This window comes from Cucurbita pepo, chromosome LG09, assembly GCF_002806865.2.
Source record: "Cucurbita pepo subsp. pepo cultivar mu-cu-16 chromosome LG09, ASM280686v2, whole genome shotgun sequence".
In the NCBI taxonomy this organism is placed as follows: Eukaryota; Viridiplantae; Streptophyta; class Magnoliopsida; order Cucurbitales; family Cucurbitaceae; genus Cucurbita; species Cucurbita pepo.
Window position 1 is genome coordinate 1229134 of NC_036646.1, and position 22284 is coordinate 1251417.

General features: G+C 36.1%; 4 protein-coding genes and 1 non-coding gene across 9 annotated transcripts; 2 read left to right on the forward strand and 3 right to left on the reverse strand.

The window, feature by feature from the left end:
* Positions 1-153: 153 nt before the first annotated feature.
* Positions 154-9778, forward strand: LOC111801824 (alpha-1,4 glucan phosphorylase L-2 isozyme, chloroplastic/amyloplastic-like). 4 transcript variants are annotated; one of them, XM_023685999.1, is made up of 16 exons: positions 154-453; positions 575-810; positions 923-1024; positions 1500-1676; positions 1799-2074; positions 2339-2610; positions 2895-3012; positions 3145-3525; positions 3640-3792; positions 4025-4153; positions 4374-4610; positions 4737-4813; positions 5037-5223; positions 5787-5987; positions 6060-6179; positions 9691-9778. In XM_023685999.1, the coding sequence occupies exons 1-15, from the start codon at positions 231-233 to the stop codon at positions 6174-6176; spliced, it is 2886 nt and encodes a 961-aa protein (XP_023541767.1). In that variant the 5' UTR covers positions 154-230; the 3' UTR covers positions 6177-6179; positions 9691-9778. The 4 variants fall into 4 exon arrangements, with proteins under 4 accessions (XP_023541767.1, XP_023541768.1, XP_023541766.1 ...); XM_023686000.1 differs by lacking the exon at positions 9691-9778 and adding an exon at positions 7609-7682; XM_023685998.1 differs by lacking the exon at positions 9691-9778 and having other exon boundaries at positions 6060-6334.
* Positions 6936-8288, reverse strand: LOC111802011. Its single transcript, XM_023686268.1, has one exon. The coding sequence runs from the start codon at positions 8286-8288 to the stop codon at positions 6936-6938; it is 1353 nt and encodes a 450-aa protein (XP_023542036.1).
* Positions 9779-11927: 2149 nt separating the features above from the next.
* On the forward strand, positions 11928-16539 carry LOC111801825 (probable methyltransferase PMT5). Of its 2 annotated transcripts, XM_023686002.1 has the most exons (11): positions 11928-12112; positions 12234-12268; positions 12474-13447; positions 13587-13713; positions 13935-14175; positions 14386-14611; positions 14784-14944; positions 15115-15418; positions 15545-15677; positions 15774-15978; positions 16211-16539. In XM_023686002.1, the coding sequence occupies exons 3-10, from the start codon at positions 12840-12842 to the stop codon at positions 15921-15923; spliced, it is 1950 nt and encodes a 649-aa protein (XP_023541770.1). In that variant the 5' UTR covers positions 11928-12112; positions 12234-12268; positions 12474-12839; the 3' UTR covers positions 15924-15978; positions 16211-16539. The 2 variants fall into 2 exon arrangements, with proteins under 2 accessions (XP_023541770.1, XP_023541771.1); XM_023686003.1 differs by lacking the exon at positions 12234-12268.
* Positions 16540-16740: 201 nt separating this feature from the next.
* Positions 16741-16813, reverse strand: TRNAA-UGC. The gene has a single exon. It is a non-coding gene; the product is annotated as a tRNA-Ala (tRNA).
* A 1491-nt stretch (positions 16814-18304) lies between these two features.
* Positions 18305-20822, reverse strand: LOC111801826. The gene is made up of 5 exons (XM_023686004.1): positions 20556-20822; positions 20367-20439; positions 19774-19825; positions 19584-19653; positions 18305-18582 (listed from the first exon to the last, which is right to left on the reverse strand). The coding sequence occupies exons 1-5, from the start codon at positions 20652-20654 to the stop codon at positions 18496-18498; spliced, it is 381 nt and encodes a 126-aa protein (XP_023541772.1). The 5' UTR covers positions 20655-20822; the 3' UTR covers positions 18305-18495.
* Between the last annotated feature and the right edge of the window lie 1462 nt (positions 20823-22284).

Here is a 22284-nt window from a genome sequence, read left to right on the forward strand (position 1 = left end):
CAAAAATAATTTTTTTTTTTATTGATTTTGAGGCGATTTACTATATAATAATAATAATAATAATAAAACGTGGGAAAAGTTGTGGGTCCCACTTGACGTTGAGGTCTCTTATCTCCCGCGCTTCTAACGTGCGTCTGGTGACCCGCCAAGACTGAACTCTCAGCACTCACAAATACTGGAGATAAGAAACAGAATACCTTCCTTCTTCGTCTTCCTCACAAAGATTCGCAATGGCGGGATTGCGATTATCATGGACCTGCGCTCATTCTAATCCTGAGTCCTCAAGATCCAAATTCTTCTCTCGCTTCAGTGCAGAGTCCAGTTTTCGGTGTACTTGGACGAGGCTTCTGTTGTTTAGAACTTCGGTTTCGAGTTCTGCAAGAAGGAAGCTATGCATTAGGAACGTAGCCAACGATCAACAGAAGGAAATGAAGGAGCGCGTCAACGGAGGAGGTAAATTGCGCGAAACTGACTTGAGATTTTATCCGACGATTGTATCTGCAATGATGTGAATGCATACGTGTTTGTCGATGGAATTGGCTTCCTTAATTATTGAGAATTTTTCTTCCTATAGTTGTAGACGACTGCGATACCTTTTTTCCAGATTCGGAATCCATTGCTGCGAGTATTAAGTACCATTCGGAATTCACGCCTTCTTTCTCTCCGGAGGGCTTTGGGCTTTCTAAGGCATTCTATGCTACTGCTGAAAGTGTTCGTGATTTGCTTATCATCAATTGGAATGCTACGTATAACTACTATGAAAAGATGAATGTGAAGCAAGCCTACTATCTGTCTATGGAGTTTCTACAGGTTCTTGTCAACACAGAATCACTGATTATAGTTTGCAACTTATTTTGAATCTGCGAGAAGCCTGTTAGATGTCATTGATATGAGTTTATTTGATATTATGGTTTGATTGCAGGGTAGAGCATTGCTAAATGCAATTGGAAATTTAGAACTATCAGGAGCTTATGCAGATGCTTTAAGAATGTTAGGATGTAATCTCGAGGAGGTGGCACAGCAGGTGAGAGATATATCGATAATTGCACTTGGTCTCTTTATTTCCTGCTTCATTGAACGGCTTTCAATTTCTGGATTTATGGAGTTCCTTTCCTATACAAACTCGCGGCTGTAACTGAAATAGGCAAGGAAGAATGTTGTACGCCAATTTCTGATCTTCAGTAGAGGTTATCAAAATAATGGTACATAGACTTAGGAAACATAGGACTATTCTCGTCACATGGATGAAACAATTTCAGATCTTAGATGAACTGGCCTGAGTGAGTTACATATTTAGATTTTGTCACTAAAGAGCTCTAATATCCATTAAACATCGTTTATTAAAATAAGAGAAATGTTGTCTTGAAAAAGATAGCAGAATCTAAAAGGAGCAAGTTTCTTCAAATGGAAAACTAACCTAACAAGTTTTCTAAATTGTACTGTGGGAATTTATTTACTGATATACATATGGTCGGTGTCAATGGGTATCTTGATTGTAGGAATCAGATGCTGCACTAGGAAATGGAGGATTAGGGCGGCTTGCTTCCTGCTTTCTGGACTCCCTGGCAACATTGAACTATCCAGCATGGGGTTATGGACTCAGATACAAGTATGGTTTGTTCAAACAGCTCATTACAAAAGATGGGCAGGAGGAAGTGGCTGAAAATTGGCTAGAGGTACAATAATATATATTCTATCTGGGTAACTCGAAGCAAGTCTTAAGTTCTTGACTGCTGCTGGTTAACATGGTTGGTGGTCTCATGATTCATGTGTTGAAGAATCAATTTTGTTTCATCAGATGGGCAATCCCTGGGAGATTCCAAGAAACGACATCTCCTATCCTGTGAAATTCTATGGTGAAGTCATTTCTGGCGCAGATGGAAGTAAGCAATGGGTTGGAGGAGAAAATGTAACTGCTGTTGCCTATGATGTTCCAATACCAGGTTATAAAACTAAAACCACCATAAACCTCCGTTTGTGGTCCACAAAGGTTGCTCCCGAAGAGTTTGATTTGAATTCTTTCAATGTTGGAGATCATGCCAATGCATATGCAGCCATAAAGAAAGCTGAAAAGGTATGGAAATTTCATGAACCTGCTGAAGCTCTGTTTCAATTTTTATCATCTTCTCAGCACCTTATGTAGCTTCTAATTTCTCAATGCAAAATTCAGCTATTATTTAGGCCATTGATTGTCCTTAAATAAATAGTGCACTGACTGCTTTTAGAATCTTCCTCACTACTAGGCACATTCAAATTCAAATTAATTAATGATGCATCGTATTTATTGATAACTCCAAGTGGTTAACTGGAGAAAATTCTAACGTTCCTGTTCTGCAAGATCTGTTACGTACTGTACCCCGGAGATGAATCACTGGAGGGAAAGACTCTTAGACTGAAACAACAGTACACATTGTGCTCTGCTTCCCTTCAAGATATTGTCGCACGTTTTGAGAGGAGATCCGGGGAGTCTGTGGACTGGGAAAATTTTCCAGAAAAGGTGGCTGTGCAGATGAATGATACCCATCCTACACTCTGTATCCCGGAGCTGATAAGAATATTGATGGATGTGAAAGGCTTGAGCTGGAAAGAAGCTTGGAACATCACACAAAGGTTTTCTTTTATTGGCTTACTGGCATATAAATATCTTTGCTGCTACTATTAGAACCAACTATAAAATCAGTTGTGATACGTTTTCCTCATCGAATTTGGTTTTCCATTTTATACTCTTTAGTGTGATTTATGCACTTGCCAATTCCTTATTAGTGCAAAGAACTCCCCATCATAAAAGATTAAAAGTTTATACGAAAGACTGAATGTTCAGATTATTTTAATTCTATGCTTCTTAGTTTGTTTCGTTTCTTCCCTTTTTTTTTTTTTTTTCTTTTCTTTCCCAGGACTGTAGCCTACACAAATCATACAGTTCTGCCCGAGGCGCTGGAAAAATGGAGTTTCCCCCTCATGCAGGAATTATTTCCTCGACATGTTCAGATAATTGAAATGATTGACAAGGAGGTAAGGATATCAATAGGTTGACCTTTGATGATTATGAATATGACTACAAATGCACTACACATGCACCGAATTCTCCGTAACGTACCTTCTTCCAGATAATGAAGTAAAATATATTATTTTTGGTGGCTTCAGCTTATCCATTCCATCATTGCTCAGTACGGTACAAAAGATCTTGAGTTGTTGCAACAAAAGCTGAAGCAAATGAGAATTCTAGAAAATTTTGAATTACCAGACTCGGTCATGGAACTGCTAGTAAAATCAGCGGAGGAGCCTGCGGTCGATCTCGTTGAGGAAGCTGAAAGTATAGATGAGGAATCGTTACCTGATAAAGAAGACGAGTCTGAAGACAAAGTTACTGTAAATAAAGTAGATGCTTCGTTTAAAGTTGATCCAAAGCATCCAAGGATGATTCGCATGGCTAATTTGTCTGTTGTTGGTGGGCATGCTGTAAATGGTGTTGCTGAAATTCATAGTGAAATTGTTAGAACCGAAGTTTTTAACGACTTCTATGAGGTAAGTCCCACTGTTGGCATAGCCTTCTCAACATACTATTGCAGACATGAAACTGAGCTTCTTTTCCATTCTAAACATTAGTTACATTTCAAAATATATCATCTCTATTGTCAGTTGTGGCCTGAGAAATTTCAAAATAAAACGAACGGAGTGACACCGAGAAGATGGATTCGTTTTTGCAATCCGGACCTGAGTAAAATCATCACAAAGTGGACTGGAACGGAGCACTGGGTGACAGATACCGAGAAACTGGCAATACTACGAAAGGTAAAACTGGTCAAAAACGAAACTTTCAAGTCTCTACTTCAGTGAAGATTTGTCTAACAGATGAACTTATCTTCCATTTGCTATCTCTAGCTTCATAAATACATTCGCCTGTTTAATTCAAGGCGGAGTAAGTCTCTATTTCCTTATTGCTAGTGTCGTTTGAACTGGAAACTATTCTATAGCTTTAGCAAATTAGGTTTGATGTTAATGTGATGGATGATTGTATATGCAGTTCGCTGATAACGAGGATCTCCAGTCCATGTGGAAGGAAGCTAGAAGAAGAAACAAATTGAAAGTTATCTCTTTTCTTGAAGAAAAAACTGGTTATTTAGTCAGCCCTGATGCAATGTTTGATGTACAGGTAATTTTCTGTCCTTCGATGGTTAACTTTGTAGATAAAAACTTCAACAATTTTCACCTTCTGCAGGGAGCTCACACTGTAGAAACTTTTATTTTCTCATTCGTACTACGACCAAAGTGATAAGGACCACTCGCTCGTTTTTTCAACTACGTTGTTCATAAAATAATTATCGTTGCTTATATGCTACTTCTAAGATTAACACCAGAATATGTATATTCAGATTAAACGCATCCACGAATACAAGCGGCAGTTGTTGAACATCCTGGGGGTGGTCTATCGTTATAAACAAATGAAAGCAATGACTCTCGAGGAAAGAGAAGCTAAGTTTGTTCCTCGAGTCTGTATCTTTGGCGGGAAAGCATTTTCCACATATGTCCAGGCCAAGAGGATTGTGAAATTTATTGTTGATGTTGGAGCTACCGTCAATAACGATAGTGACATAGGAGACCTTTTGAAGGTATATTGTGGCAGACAAATATCATAAAATATTGTTCTCTTGCCTCGAAAGTGTTAGCTACAGAAACCAATGTTGGCTTTACCGATTTATGGGCACTTCCGGATTTAAAACTTGTTTTTGTTACAGGTAGTCTTTGTTCCAGACTACAACGTGAGTGTAGCAGAAGTGCTCATTCCTGGTAGTGATCTATCCCAGCATATCAGGTAGTAAACTGACAAGTTTGGATTATCTTGCTAGCCTTCAATTTCAATCTCATCCGACCAAACATTAAACTAATGAAATTATTATATTGAAAAAAAAAATCCAGGCTTATTCCTTTTGGGGCCATTACAGTTGGTCTGGAAGGTTCGTCTTCAATATACTTCTCTGGTTTTGGTATTGACTTCTGCATTGTTTTTGCATGTCATGTAATTCAATTTCGAAAAGCACGGCGGGAATGGAGGCCAGTGGAACCAGCAACATGAAGTTTGCGATGAATGGCTGCATACTAATTGGAACATTAGATGGGGCAAATGTGGAGATAAGGGAAGAGGTTGGAGAAGACAACTTTTTCCTCTTTGGTGCAAGGGCGCATGAAATTGCTGGTCTAAGAAAAGAAAGGGCTGAAGGGAAGGTAAGCTTTGAAACTCTTCGTTGGAGACCAAGCAGGATTGATAGTAATCTTTTAAACATAAAAGCTCAATGAAAAAGGGAAAAACTATGCTTTGATCCCTTGAGTTTGAGAATAGTATGACGTTCTGGTAACTAAATTTCAAATATGAGAATTTAATCCCATGAAATTTCACAAATGGTTTAAGTTTGACTTCGGAATTACTATTTTATTATAAACACCGGCGAAATATAACCTGATAAGTTAAACCAAGACCTAGTTTCTTTACGTGATTATTTTATCTTTTGGATTACTTGGAAAATGTCATTGTTGTTATTATTATTATTATTTTCTTATATGACTTTTTGCTCTTCTTTTTATGCTATGTAAGGAGAAGAATGTCAACAGAGTTATTACGTCCTTTTTTTTGTGACTGTCAACTTGTGAAAACCTGTCACCACCAGGAACTAATTCGAACCATTTTTCATAGTTTTTTAAAAGCCAAACATTTCATACACTTGAAAAGAGAACCAAATTTTTTCTATTAAGTTTGGTAGCTTATCTCATGATTCTGATTTTATGGATAGTTTGTTCCTGACCCACGGTTTGAGGAAGTGAAGGACTTCGTAAGAAGTGGGGTTTTTGGTCCCCATAACTATGAAGAACTCATGGGATCTTTAGAAGGAAATGAAGGTTTCGGTCGGGCAGACTATTTCCTCGTTGGCAAGGACTTCCCTAGTTACATAGAGTGCCAAGAGAGGGTTGATGAGGCCTATCGAGATCAAAAGGTATGCACCAGATTCTACACTATGCTATGAAGCCATGCTGCTAATCTTTTAATGTTTACTTATACTGTACAGAGATGGACCAAGATGTCGATCTTAAACACAGCTGGTTCATACAAGTTCAGCAGTGACAGAACCATTCATGAGTATGCAAGAGACATATGGAAGATTTCTCCACTACTGCTATCTTAAAAGGTTTTGTTTCTTTTCTTTTTCCTGGAAAATTTTCTCTACAACTCATTGCTATTGTAATTGCTAAATGACATAGGAAGACAAAAACAGGATATGGACTTGAATATCTTAGCTTATTCAAAATTAAAGCTACTTGATTGCATAAGAAGTTAAACCCACTGGAACAGTCCTAAAAAATTCGCTGGTTAAATCAATATACCATCCTCTGAGCTCTGTTTAGGTTTTGTTGCATAAATCAGGATCATTCCTAGAACTTGAATTCTCTAGTGAATTCAACTAAGATCACTGCAATCCTCCACTAAATTCATGGCAAAAACGAAAAGGGAAAAATAGAGAAATTAGTCAGGAGTTCTTTGTATTGGAAATTATAACAAGGATAAAAGAAAAAAAGAATTAACATCACATCTAGGAATTGTGTAACCTCTCCATCTTCAAGCCAATTAAATCCCAAATATTTGGACATGATACCAAATTTGGAAAAGAGGATGAGCTCTAATGTTTGTGTCAAAAAAAAAAAAAAAAANAAAAAAAAAAAAAAAAAAAAAAAAAAAAAAAAAAAAAAAAAAAAACGAATACCAAAAACTTGCCCTACAGACTTCATTTGCAAGTTTGATAACCTCATATTATCAGGACAAGATAGAAGCATATCACAGACTTGCCTGTATTATTGGATTGATGGCTATATGCTCCTGGATCCTTGATCAGACTCATCAGCAACTTAGCATTTCTTTTCTAGTTGTCTCCAACCTACTAATGCAATTAACCCCATCTCCCACTTTCCTCTTCTTCCATAGGAGCAGGAACATTAAGATCAATTAGACCAGTGACCCCATTTGACTCTTGCCTTGTCACAATAGATGCATCTTCTAAACTTCCGACCACATGGGACCTCTTATGACCACCCAAAGCCTGGCCTGATTTGAAAGCTTTGGAACAAATTGGGCACTTATGTTTCCTTTTGGGCCCTAATTTCTTCTCTTCATTTCCAGAAGTGTCCTGTTGACTCTTGTTTTTGCCACTGCTTGACTCGATTATCTCCCTAGCCGGTATGGAGATGGAATTGGTAGTGATATTTACACTGTTTTCACCTGATTGATGCGTCCACTCGTAGCCATTGCTCATTCTTGTTTGGCTTTCTCTGTGATGTTGTGTACGAACTATCCCGCTATGGATTGAATAGTCATTACTTATCTTCCTGCTGGAACCCTCCCAGAGATCAGGGCTATATAAATCATTTCTCAACCTCTTTCTTAGCTCGTACTTGTAAGAAGCTGCAGGCACTTTATCATAACTCTTTTGAGTCTTCATCGAATTCTTTAGAATATCTGCACTTGATCTTCCTATCCTGACTCCAAATTTGACATCCGGTATCTTATATTCGTCATCCATAAAAGGTCCATTAATAGACACTTTCAATTTAACCTTCTTGCAGAGTTCTTTTCTGAAATTTCCAGAGTTGGAATTCTCGCCGCCGTATTCAGAATGTGTCTTCATTTCTAATCTCCCATTAGAGTTGGAGGTAGATGTGTCACTTTCTCTAAAATGGCGAGATGATGATTTGCTATCAGAGGATTCCGAAACTGAATTCAGACCTTCCAATCCTGAAAATCTCAAAGCTTTAGACATCATCATTAAGCTCATTGCCGCTTCTTGTACTCTTTCGTCGGATTGATTTCCTATAAGATCCCGTTTCTGATGAATGATCCTGTAATCGTATTCAAGCCTTTTGTTATCCCTCTTGTTTTCAGAGTGACAATCCAAGTGGTAACACAAAGCTTCTGAGGACTGAAACCCTTCGCCACATTCTCTGCAAAACTTCTCCTTCCTTGAAGTGAATACCGAATCAGCAAACCTCCGTGTTATTTTGGGGTTCTCTCTCAATCCGTAGCCTGAATTCCCATTGGCAACCTCAGATTCTAAATCTCTCTTGCTTCTCCTCCTCTCTATTGGAACTTGAAGCTTCACGATGCTTGTTCTTTCCTTTTGTTTCTCTGCAACTCGTGGTGCTTTCTCATTCTTGTGAATTCTTATATGACCTCCCAAGGACTTCCCACATGTGAAGATTTTGTGGCAAAAGTTGCATACAAACTTGTTTTCTTTAGAATTCTCCATGGATATAACTCATACGATCATAATCAAAGAAACCCAGTTAGAACAAGAAGATCACTTCAACATCTGCTGCATTCTCTTGATCTTTGAAAGAAAAAAGAATCCAGATTTGGTTTGCGTGTAAAGGATCGAGAAATTTCTGTATTGTTTCTTCTAGGTGTGAAAAATCTTGGACGAGAGCAAGATCTGACCCAAAAAAACAAAAAACAAAAAGCTAATTCACATCCTTCTTAGAATGCTGAAAAATCAGAAGAAGAAGAAAGAAAAAAAAAAAAAACTTGGAACAAACTTGTTAGCAGAGTAGTAATCAGAACTGCAGCATCGCTCTTCCTGCCTCTTGTCTTCTCAGTCCATCTCCCTTTCTCTCCCCACTAAATTTTGTTGCATAGTTTGGAGAAGAATTCCATTCCATGCATGAAACCAGAGGATGAAAAAAGGCAACTAAAGATGAAATGCACGTGTAGCCATAAGAAAACCTTTCGCTGTTCCAATGGACGGTCTGGATTAGTGAGAGTCGTCAAGAATCAACAGATGTGATGAGTTGCAAGTTTGCAACTGCAAAACAAATAAAATTTTTTAAAAAAAAATTAAAAATTAAAAATGTATCTTTGACTTTGTCCTTGCTGGTAACCTAAGAGAAGTAAAGGCCCGGATTCTTCAACCGTTTTGTTTCCAGCTCCCAGGGATAGACAAATGAAGTAATTGCCTTTAGGTCTCTTAACCAAATTGTCTTGTTTTGGGTTCGGCTTTGCATTGTTTCTAATAAAACTGTTGTAGGTTTTATAATGGAATTATAAATATATTTTTTTTAAAATGTTAAACTGAAATTATAAATGTAAATTGTACTTTTAGGAAATTAAAAGACTTTCGAATATGACCCACTTTCTCTTAGACCCACCCGGTTCCATATCAAAGCCTTTTTTTCCGCTTTAAAATGCATTAATTCAAATTTGGGAAGTGAAAGCTCTTTGGATGCATTCCAACCACATCCAGATTAGCACCCTTGGAGACTCTTAATCTAGTCCTAACTTGTATAGTTATTTTGATCATTTATTCTTTTATCTCACTAAAGTATTTACGTTTTTTAACTCTTTTTTTTTTTTCCTCTTCCAATTTTCTGTATTTAAACTTTTAACTGGCTTTTTAATGGGAAAAATTAATGTTGGGAAGATATTTAAAATTTTAATAAAATTTAAAAATAAAAATAAGATTTGAAACAAAATATTAGCTTAGATGTGATAGAGGTATTCATGATCTGAGTTGGTTGAGCTAGATTTTTTTGGGTTTGTGTTAGATTTAATTTTTTAGAAAATTGAAAATTCAATTCATTTGCTGNTTTTTTTTTTTTTTTTTTTTTTTTTTTTTTTTTTTTTTTTTTTTTTTTTTTTTTTTTTTTTTTTTGTAGTGTCACCAACTCGAAATTAGGGTTACAACTCAACTCAACCTATCCTGCCTTTTAAAAAGATTAAGAATATTTAACGTTTATAACTGATATTATTGATATATTATGATTTATAGATATCTGATATTTAAAATTTATAAGATTTTAGTTATTAATGCAACTATATTATTGATAAGTATGATTTTTTCTAACTAATTAAGAAGAAAGAACAACCGAATAACTTAAATTCAACCCAACTTGAAAATAGAGGGTTGACTTGAGTTGTGAGCTCTATTTGGATTGCTCCAACTATTCATCCAAAGTTTTGAGTTAATCTAACAAAATTTTCTAACTCAATTCTTGTTTATGGCTAATAGAGTTATTCGGACTAATTAGTAATTTATAACTGATATTATTTTTACTTTTCATTGATGCTATGAAGTAATGCAACATTCTAGTTGTGATTTCGTGAACTCAAAAAACATAGAAAAAGAGAAAATGTGAGCATAGTTTTTTTAAAGAAAAAAATATGGATAATTAACTGTTTTAATAATGATATTAATTTATTATTTTTACCTCGTACAATAATTAGTAATTTATCCTGCCTTTTATTTAAAAAAAAAAAAAAAAAAAAAAAAAAAAAAAAAAAAAAAAAATTAATCTAGATATTATGGATTGAGATGATTATAGTCCATACTATTTTTGGGTTTGTTATCTTTAACATTTTAAAAATAAATTAATATATAAAATAAATCCCCTTTTATAGTAAACCATTTCTCAAGTGTGACAATTTCATATTGTTTTAATTTTTCAATAATTTTTAGAAGACTACAAAATTAGTTATGATTTCTTAAGTTGAAGTAAATAAATAAATAAATAAATAAATAGAATTATCCTACATCAAAGGATCAATATCATTTTTCGTATTTAGAAGGGCTCTAATTTTCCTTTATTATCCTTATTTTTATTTTTCATGTTCATCATTTTTTTAAATAATTGCAGAGAGAGAAAATTATATATTATATGTTTAGTCCTGCGAGTCAATTTTCAAATTATTGTGATGTTACTAAGCTAGTCCCCCCCCCCCTTTTCCTTCAATTTTGTTTTTATTTCACCATTAAAAAAAAAAGACAATTACGGAATATTATAATATTATAAATGTGTTGTCGTACGAGACTTCCTTACCTTCAACCTAGTCGCCTTATCTTATCCCGCCCTTTCGAACTACCTTTCCTTACTTTAAGGCTTGCTTTCCTGCTTTTTGTGGCTTTTGCCACTGATGATCAGTGTTCACAAGAGTAAGACGGTTCAATATCTTACAATGTTCAAGCAGCCAACATTCTTGTCGGAAATTTTTTTAGGAGGCTCGAACACCTACTAAACATCCCTAAAGGATGGAACAAGATATGAAAATAGTTGATGCTTCTTCTCCAGATATACCGTCATTGCTTCTTCTCCAAGCAAGACAAACATGTAACATGGTTACGTCGTAGGAAAATCCGAAGCCTATCTTTACCGATCAAAATTTCAAACCTTGGTTTGAATCTCGAGCATGAAGCATTACAAAAAGTTTCATAAGAAATATATTATTTCTACATTGGGTTTTAATACATAGGGGTTCTTTCAAAATATACCGAGAATAAATGCACCTTAAATGACCCTCGTGAATTTAGCTCAACCGTAATGAGCCCGTGTTACCATAGGATTAAATTTTAAAAAAAAATACAAAAAATGTAACCAATACCATAAACTAAAAATATTCAATATATAAATATTGAGTTACTTTTTATATATAAAAATAATTAAATGTAATAAACAAATATCTTTTATTATAATGAGAGACAAAAAGCTACCTCTTAATCTCTGTACATCAGGCATCCAAAGCTTCCTTAAATACATATTAATGACGTCATTATATTATATTATTATTATTAGGATAATAAGATAAAAGGTTAACATCAATCAATAAACTGGTTAATGATACAATTAATTAGACAATTTTATTTTCTCCAAGCAGTTCATTAATTTATGGGCTTTTCAATTATTATTATTTAATTTTCAATAAAGCATTAATGAAAAGTTAAGCAAGGTTGAGGCATTCAAATCACATCTGAGCCGCAGCTTTTTCTTTTTCTTTTTTTATTAAAATATTTTAACGGTCACGATTTGGCCAAATCATTATTGGCTTAAAAATCGCAATCAAAATTCCCATTCTTGAAAGATATTGAGAAAAATATATAAAGCAAAAAAGAAGAAGGGAGTTCATATAATGCCATAAATACACATGCTCAGTTTAACGGGCACCTAAAAACTAGAATTTCTATTCTGATTTGTTCAGATCGTCTCTTTCTCTTGCTTTTGTGACTCTGAATCTTACTCGGAATCTGCTCAACACGGAGTTTAATGCACCAAAACCCTAATTCCTGTGGCTGGGAAGTGTTTTTTGGTGTGTAATTTCTGTAATTTACTCGATTCTTATGTAATTGTTAATTATTGTGGCTTACTGCTGATTCGTGTGTTTGTGCTTTTGCATTTTTATGTTGGATCTATGTCGATTTTGTTTCCAGTTCGGGATCTGGTTTGGTTCTTTGACTTGTAATTGGTAAGTTCTGTATCTTATCTTGTGGTTTCGTCATTTTGGTTTCTTGGTGCCGGGAAATTCGGGAAATGGAAGAGGATTATTTCGGATACTTGTGTTTGTGGAATTTGTTCTGAGATTCAATTTTGCTTTTCTTCTAAAGAACGGGATCGTTGCGGTTGTCTCTGATGATAATTTGATTTGATGGATCTTTGACTTATGTTTGTAGGTTGATCCCGCTGCCGACTGTTTGGAAACTGAATTTCTGACCATTGATCGCGTTGGATTGGTCGGTTTGAAGTTTGGTTTGAAGAATTCTTGTGCAATTGGGGTCTGACATTTGCTCATAATCAGTTTATTGGTTTCTGATCCATGATTGTGCGTCCAAGTATAGTGCCTTCGATCTGAAGTTCCCACTTATGAGGGGCTTTTGTATTACTTCCTTATGTTTGTTCCTATAACACTCTGATCTGGTGGTGCGTTATGTGACTCATTTGTTTTCAATTGGGAAGGAGCATAAGTAGGTCTTCAATGATTGTTGTGATTGCTAATATTAGTACAAATCTATATAGAAGAATATGTGACATAGTAGGTTATGCTTTATGCTCTGCTTCGAGATTTAAACAGAAGGCGCTTCCCATTTAGAGTGGTTCTGAACTGGATTATTGAAGGTACTTCAGAAATATTGGACATGAGAAGCTCCTGGGTTAATAAAATATCTGTAATCTTGGGCTCCAAACCACCATTCAACTGGTTAATCTTGTGTCTCATCAGCGTGCTTGCATTAATTGTAGTTCTAGGAACGTCTACTTCAAATGTCTTTGATTCAGTTTCTACCACGCCAGTGTCTGACATTTATACTAGTTATAGAAGGCAAAAAGAAAGGGCCGCAATTGATTTGTTTGACTTAAAGTCTCTTTCATTAGCCACGGGTCGACTCAAAGAGTTTGGTCTTTGTGGAAAAGAAAGAGAAAACCATGTGCCATGTTACAATGTTACAGCAAATATGTTAGCTGGATACAAAGAAGGGGAGGAGTATGATAGGCACTGTGAAGTGTCCAGAACAGCAGAGCGTTGCCTGGTTCGTCCTCCTAAAGACTACAAGATCCCTCTGAGTTGGCCTGTTGGTAGGGATATAATATGGAGTGGGAATTTGAAGGTAACAAAAGATCAACTTCTGTCTTCTGGGAGCCCTACCAAAAGGTACTCAACCTCAACTCGAAAACCATGAATCAAGCACTTAGACTTAGAACCACAGCAATTGTTTTACTTTTGTATTCATGGTTATTTTCATTGATGTTAATATAAATAATTACCGTACTTTTCTAAATAAATTGATCAGGTTGATGTTATTAGAAGAGAACCAAATTTCTTTTCACTCGGAGGATGGTGATGGAGTCAAAGAGTATTCCTTTCAAATCGCAGAGATGATTGGTTTAGGCACTGACTCTGAATTTCTTCAAGCTGGTGTAAGCCTTAATCTCATCTAAAAAATACTGGTTGTTTATCTTCTTCGTGGCAGCAAAATCATGCAGTGAATCAAGTTAAATCTTTATCTTTAAAATTACCCAAATGATAAACGTCATATTAGCTTGTAAATAGTAACCCGTGTTTCAGTCCTTTCAATCCTTTTGTAATTCAGTGCAGTAGACCTATTTAATGTATCAACGGTTTGATATGTCGATTATAGGTACGCTCGATACTTGATATTGGTTGTGGGTTTGGTAGCTTTGGTGCTCATTTAACATCAATGAATGTAATGGTTATGTGCATTGCGACCTATGAGGCGACTGGCAGTCAAGTTCAAATGGCTCTAGAGAGAGGCCTTCCAGCGATGCTTGGCAACTTTATTACAAAACAGCTTCCATATCCATCCTTGTCATTTGACATGGTTCACTGTGCACAATGTGAAATCTCTTGGAACGATAAAGGTAACTCGATAATAAATTTAGACGTAACCTTCTTTTATTTCATGGGTATTTCATTACAGCCTAGATATATTTGGTTGAGTTAGAGACACTTATAGTGAACCTTTAAGATTAAGAAACAACTATATATGCATGCATTTCAATGCATATATCAGTGTAGTTTAATTAACTTAATACTTTATCTTGTTTTGTTGCTTCATGAATGATGGGCAGGTGGGATATTCCTTATTGAAGCCGACCGGTTGCTAAGACCTGGAGGTTATTTTGTTTTAACCTCTCCCACAAGCAAGGCAGTCGGTGGTTCATTGTCTTCCAAGAAGATAAGCATTTTGACACCACTGGAAGAGATTACCCGAAGATTATGTTGGACTTTTTTAGCTCAGCAGTATGAAACTTATATTTGGCAGAAAACTACAGATCCTCGTTGCTATTTATCTGGGTAAGCACAATACTTATTTACCTCATGGCTGACCTTTGAGTTCATTTTCAGTCGGAACCTTCTCTTCTCCATGTTACAATGTACCGTTTGTTTGATTGCACTTGTAATTTTACTGTCGTTGGTAATTGTTGTATAATAATTTAGTAATGATTCAACGTCTTTCTTCTTTTAGCAAGCAGGAAATTGTACCACTTTGTAAAGAAGGGCATGATACTCCATCATATTATCAACCTCTGGTACCATGCCTAAGTAGTACTACCAGCAAGCGGTGGATTCCAATCCAGAACAGGTCTTCCAGTTTTCGTTTGAGTTCAGCTGAACTTGAAGTTCATGGAAAGTATTCTTCCTTAATGGTTCTGTATTGTTTTTTCATGTGAATTTGTAGTTTATTCCAAAAACAATTCCATCTTTGACTGAAATCCATGGAAAGTTTTTTTTTCTTTCTTGCGTTATGATGGAACCATTTTCATTTTCTGATCTTTTTGTCTTATATTGATCTGCAGGCGTTCAATCAGATGACTACGCTGATGACTTACAAATTTGGCGAACGGCTTTGAAAAACTATTGGTCCTTACTTACGCCTTTAATTTTCTCTGACCATCCAAAGAGGCCTGGTGATGAAGATCCATTACCTCCATTTAACATGATACGCAATGTGATGGACATGAATGCTCATTATGGGGGTTTAAATGCTGCGTTTGTGGAGCAAAAGAAAACGGTTTGGGTCATGAATGTTGTGCCTGTTGGATCTCCTAATACGCTTCCCCTCATACTTGATCAAGGTTTTGCTGGTGTTCTGCACGATTGGTATGCTGTTCTTACTTCTAGTCTTCGTGAAAAATTTCACTTCCTAAGAGCAGACTGCGTACTTTTGGGTCCAATTAGTTTTAATCTGGTTGCTAAAAGAAGAATTAATTTGCCGTCTACTTGTAGGTGTGAACCTTTCCCCACTTATCCACGAACATATGATTTGCTCCATGCAAATGGGCTCCTCTCACAGCTACTTTCAAGTAGGTGCAGCATGCTTGAATTTCTAGTCGAGATGGATCGTATACTGCGCCCTGAGGTACTAGTCCTTCATTAAAAAGAACTCGAGGCTTCTTTTTCTCCCTGGTGCAACCGTGCAAGTATCATATCGATCATTTTGACTATTGTTTTTCAGGGATGGGTTATTCTAAATGACAAAGTGGGACCGATAGAGAAGGCGCGAATGCTTGTTACACATATTCGTTGGGAGGCAAGGGTGATCGACTTTCAGAATGGCAGCGACCAAAGGCTCCTTGTTTGCCAGAAACCATTCGTGAAAAAATGATCGATTTGTTATGTCGGATTCTCACAACGGGAATGTGTACAGTTGTTTGGCTATGGTAAGTAATTCCTCTATTCATTCTTAAATATTTTTCTTGAAATCTGTAGTTTTTGTTCCGATAGTTCTTTTTGCAACAATAGTTCATCTGTAGGAATTTGATCCAGCAATGCTCTTTTTCTCCTTAGATGCTAAGATTTTACTCCAAAAACTTTCTCAAAGGAGATGAGAAATGGTTGCTTCATAAACAACCTGAATGTTTTTCTTTCTTTTCGTCTCGGTTGCTCTCACAGGGTAATACGGAGTTCATATAACCATATTGATGAAGAAGCTGATGGATCCAATCCGACGATGTCGATGACTAGAAATCGAGGCACGTGGAATCTATAGATTTTGAGATTTTTCGCAGAAGAAGTAGCTGCAATGCATTTTTGCCAGTCTATATTCTTAGAAATCCATTTATCTCCCCTCACCCCTCACGTCTCTTCTGGCTTTCTACCTTAAAAATATCTTCATTATTTTGATACTGAGACCATGTTATTTCTGTATTGAACCATATTTTTCTTCTTTTGGTAAAGAATGTCCAATTGCCACGAAATATAAAAGGGCAATTTTCTCTTCCTTTCTCTTCATCTCAAACTTAACCCTCCCCCCCCATATCCATATCCATATGAATGAGAATATCAAATTTCATACTATTAATACAACTTTTGGGCAAAATATTTGCATATAGACATGAATTTGATATGGTTAGAAAATATTATTTAATGTTTGAGAGGTATAGTGCTTAGTTTAATTTTATGAAAGTATCTAATAAAAATATTGGAGATGCAGGGTATCGAACCCTGTACCTCTCGCATGCAAAGCGAGCGCTCTACCATTTGAGCTACATCCCCATTTTTTTGAAGATTTTCTTAATCTCCTTTTTTATTTATTCAATTTGTTAATTTTAGAACCCAAAAATAGAATTATAACTCAATTCAACCTCTATCCAACCCTGTAAGAATATATATATATATAATTGAGATGTAATGTGAATAAATATAATTTTTTGAAAAACATAATTAAAAAAAAAAATAGACTCAACCTTCTATTGTGTCTATATAAGTGAAACGGGCCAATACCTTGTATGGTTTCAGGGATTATCTTCACCAGAAAATTCTTATAGCGCCGGGTAAGGAGCGGCGTAAAAGGTCTTCCCCTTGAGAGGTTGTGTAAATTGTCGATGAGGGCAACTGCACCTGGTCCTAAGGGTTTTTGGTTGTGAAAGATTAGTTTTTACAAAGATCCATCAAATCATGAAGGAATGAAACCTGTATTTGTCTTCTCTCAAAGAAATCTAAGGTAGCCCATGTGAAGGATTTTTAGGTCCATGAGTTTGTGGCTGGCTATTATGAATCTTTCTAAGATGTTGACAGGTAGATTGGGGCAGTGGCTCCTATGTTGCATCCTGATGAATTTCCACATGGGGATAAATTGCCAAAGAAAATTATCAACTTCATCAACTTTCAAATGAGTTGTCTCCAAATTTGATTTATTTTAAGTCCAGAGACGTCTCTGGTACAGTTGAGCGATAAATTTGATGCTGGCCCAAAAGGGGTAGATTGGGGGTCTCACATCGATTGAAAAAGGGAACAAGTGCCCGTGAGGACGCTGAGCGTCACAATCGCACTTTTGATGGCAGCGGACTTGCGATTGTGCGGCACTCACTTTCTAATGACAAGTAAGCTAAGTCAATTCGTTCTTGCGTCGCCTACAGCCAAGCGACGTATGCTCGAACCTCTGACTTTAGTTTTAAGAGAAGGTTTTAGAAAACGAGGGCAGAGAGAGATTTTCGAAAGAGACGTTATATAAGCAAGCAAGATAGAAATAACGACGGCTCACAGTATATAACCTTAGATAGAGAGAAGTTGACAACTAGTCGTACCCCCTATAATACATTCTGAGGCATTTCATGTCTGACGGGTCTAAACATGATATTTCTGAAACGTCATACTTCCTAGAAATACAAAAGTAAAACAGTAGAATATAAAAAGACATAAAGGGTTGGGTTTGTCATGGGCATGCAGTCATGGGCAACATGCCTTGGACGAGCATGACCGTGACACTGAGCACCGAAGAGGGGTGAATTGTGAGATTCCACATCGGTTGGAGAGGAGAACAAAGCATTATTTATAAGAGTTTGGAAACCTCTCCCTAGTAGACACATTTTAAAAACCTTGAAAGGAGACCCAAAAGAGAAAGCTCGAAGGGAACAATATCTACTAGCAGTGAACTTAGACCGTTACACTTCAGGTGCTAGAGACGCTGGCAACAGCCACAAAAATAAAAAATAAAAAAAACAGAAAATGTGAACTCCTAGATTGGAGGGCATTTCAATAGAAGTATGGCATGCGGAACAGAGAACTTAGCAAATTGAGCCTCGTGTATACAAACTAAGGAATTCATCTTTACAAAGGAAATTTTTTTATTATACTATCCAGCAAAAGATTCTGTATTGACATTTACAAACAAAAAGGGATCGACAGTAGAAAGATGCCAGGAAGGGCTAAGGTACCATCCATATGAACAATTTCCCTTAAGACTCTTCTTTGACAAAGAAGGTTTGTGGTAAGCAGAAATCTTCCTCGTGATTCAGAATTTCCATTTCCTCATCGTCTGGCTTCTGAAATGCATTGGTGATGGAGAGGAAAGCAATATTAGCACATATATCTCATCAGTTATCGGGAGGGCAAAAAAGATGACTCAAGGCGTGGAAGAGAAATAAGACTTGACCCTCACATTATTTGGTTCTAACTCTACAAAATGTAAATTTGAATATGTCAACTAAGCTGTACACATATTTCCTACTCAATCTGGAAAAGTATCTTCTTTAGAAAGAAAATGAATATGAGGTTTATAAGGTCAGATGTGAGGTCAGAGCTCTACTTAGTATGTACCCCAACATGTCACAAATTCATGGCCCTCCAAAAGAAGTATGATTATTAGGAATTAGAAATTTTTTTTGTGAGATCCCACCTCGGTTGGGGAGGATAATGAAGCATTCTTTATAAGGGTGTGGAAGCCTCTTCTTAGTAGACACGTTTTAAAAACCTTGATGGGAAACCCGAAAGGGAAAGCCCAAAGAGGATAATTTGGCTAGCGATGAGCTTAGGTTGTTACAAATGGTATTAGAGCCAGACACCAAGCGATGCGCCAGCGAGGAGGCTGTGCCCGAAGGGAATGGACACGAGGCAGTATGCCAGCAAAGACGCTGAGCCCCGAAGGGAGAGGATTGGGGGGGTTCCACATCGATTGGAGAAGGGAACGAATGCCAGTGAGGACGCTAGGCATCGAAGGAGGGTGGATTGTGAGACCCCGCGTCGGTTGGGGAGGAGAACAAAACATTCTTTATAAGAGTGTGGAAATCTCTCTCCAGCAAACACGTTTTAAAAACCTTCAGGGGAAGCCCGAAAGTGAAAGCCCAAATAAGGCAATATATGTTAGCGGCGGGCTTGGACGGTTACATTTTCTTTCCTAAAGAGTGAACATTTTCTTTCCTAAAGAGTGAACAACAGAAAAGTGAATTTTCTAGATTATATATTTATGCTATTTAGATTATCTTCCTTTTCAAATAAAATTGAGCCAGCAGCCAAAAAAAAACAAAGCGTTAGTGATTCTCTTTACCAGCATTTCCAGGTTATAGAACCGATCCAACAACTGCAGAACTTCATCAGAAGAGAACTGACGATCAAAGCTGTGGCAAGAAGATAGTAAACCAATAAACTATTATACAAAAGAAATTGTAGAAGCCACTAGATTTTATTGTCAAAAGCTGAATAAGATGAAAGAAGGTGGTACATGGGGCAGAGAAAACCTTCTTCGCAGAAATTCCATCAACCCGAAGAGAACAAAATGGCGATGTATGCCTGTATGAAAATAACAAAAATTTAGTGACAGCAAGCTCGTATGTAGAAGGGAAAATAAAAGACTAATGAACAAGATGCCATTATCTGGTATCATTAGCAAATACGTCAAAGTTTTATTTCCTTCCTTGCGAGCCTAATTGACAGCTTAAGTTCTCGATGGTGATTTATTGATTATAGCATATTCAATTCACAACATTTCCTCCCTGTTCTTAGTCAAGTGAAAAACTGAATGACATCCCGGGAAGACAACTCTAATTTGCTCGGTACTCTCTTCCACTCATTTCTCAACCGTAAGAATAGCTACATCATTCGTAATTTCTGGTCCTCCATGCCACTTTTGATCAGACAACACAAAATAATAATAACAGTATGAAGTTGATCATTATCACTGAACACACAACTAGGCAATAGGTTAGATTCTCACTTAACTGATTACAATCATGATGCTGAGGACGAACAGACTCGAAAACTAATGACGTACTCACGTTTTGATAATACATGCAATTAAGAACCAGATAGAATTGTGTTAAAGCAAACTTGCCTTGCAGTTTGACTAGTGGATAAATTTCAAGAGCTTGCAAGAGTTTGAGTTCCAATTCAATCTGTGCTTGCTCCTAACCACAGCATACAAAAAACAAGAACAAAATCAAATTCCAGCGATCATAAGACAATGTCTGAAAATAGAGAGAGAGAGAGAGAGAGAGAGAGAGAGAGAGAGAGAGAGAGAGACCTTGGGAAGAGAAGAAGCGGATGACGGAGGAGCTTTGCATGGAGAGTGTACAGACATGCCGTCTTGTTCTTCATCTCTCCCTTTGCCGCCGCTTTCCATGAAGAAACTGCCAATCGCAATAGACGTTCTTCGTCGAAGAGAAATGCTTCGCCGGAGTTTCTAGTTTTAGTTCTTCCTCTTTTCTTGTTTTCCCTCCAGATTGAACCGAACTTTGTAATTATAAACTTCCCCGTGATTTCTGGTTAGGGTTTTGGCTGTTTGATCCGCGGGAACAAACGACGACGGTCAAACTTGTTAGCGGCTGATTCCTTTAAATACTCTGGGCCGGCCCAATATGCTCAAAATCGTGGGCTTTTTTCGGATTTGGGCCTAAATTATCCAGAATAATGAAGGTGTAATTTAATGGAATTAAAAATTTTAATTAAAAATTTGATATATTTTGATAAACTTGTAGTAATAATTANTTTTTTTTTTTTTTTTTTTTTTTTTTGATAAACCTCGTGCTTGAAAAGGGCGTGTTCCGATACAAAAATTAATTTGATGACTCAATCAAGCTTCCTCACCACTCTCGTAGAGGTCGACGTTTTTTACTCCCCAACGCAAACATGAAACTCCAAAGACGGCATCCCAAATGTCCGAGACCGAGTTCTTAATGACAATCGTGCTACCAATGTCGGGTTCTATAGTCGAACCGACTAATAGTTCTAAAGAAGGTCACAGGTGAATTGGGACCTCCAACCACGAACCATGTCAATGAGTGGATTTATTAATTTTTTTAAAAAAATAATCAAATAATCAACTAAAATATTTAATAAAATAATCGCGTATTATTTAATATTAGGGGTACACGTGTCAGGTCATGATAGGTTTAGATATGAACGCAAAAAACAAAAAAAATAAGTTAGGTAATTAGGGCCCACCACTAGATGACAACGGGCAACATTTGGACCACGCCTTCGGTCCTTTTATTTATTTATTTTATATATTTTATTATTATTTACGAAGCATGCTTCAATTTTAAAATTTAAGTTGAAATACAAATTTGATTCCATATTTAAAAAATAAAATAAAATATATTTATTTAATATATATATATATATATGGAGAAGCTTCATTGTTATGCTATTTTCGTGCATCGCATCAAAGTTGCTTTTACTTTTATAGTATAAACAAAGGTTTATTTCTAATGCAAACCAAACTTCAGTCTAATCTTCTTTAAATAATAATAAAAATTATTTATTTTTGGGCTTTCGAATAAATATAAATATAATTTAATAGAACATGAATATACTCGTAGTTTTAAATTATATTTAGTAGTGTTCATATGATCAGATAACTCGATCCATCTAAATTATCTAACTTAAATCATAAAAATTGATTTGAGTTAGTTTTTTTTCTTTTCAATTAAGATAATAAAAAAATTCAGGTCAGCTCATAGGTTGATATTTTTTTTATCGGATCAACTTGACCAACTCAAAAATAAAGTTATAGCTTAATCTAATTCTATCATATTTTTAATAATATTACGAAGATTAAGAACATTTTTAATTATTAATGTAATATTTATCGTGGGACGAGTAGCAACCCAACCCAAAAATATAACGTTCGGTTGGGATGAGTTGTGAAGGGATGGAGTCACTGACCCAACTAACCTAAAATTTCAAATTGATCTAGAAGCTTCTAAAAAAAAAAAAAAAAAAAAATGTTTTGAATTATAAATTTAGTCCAC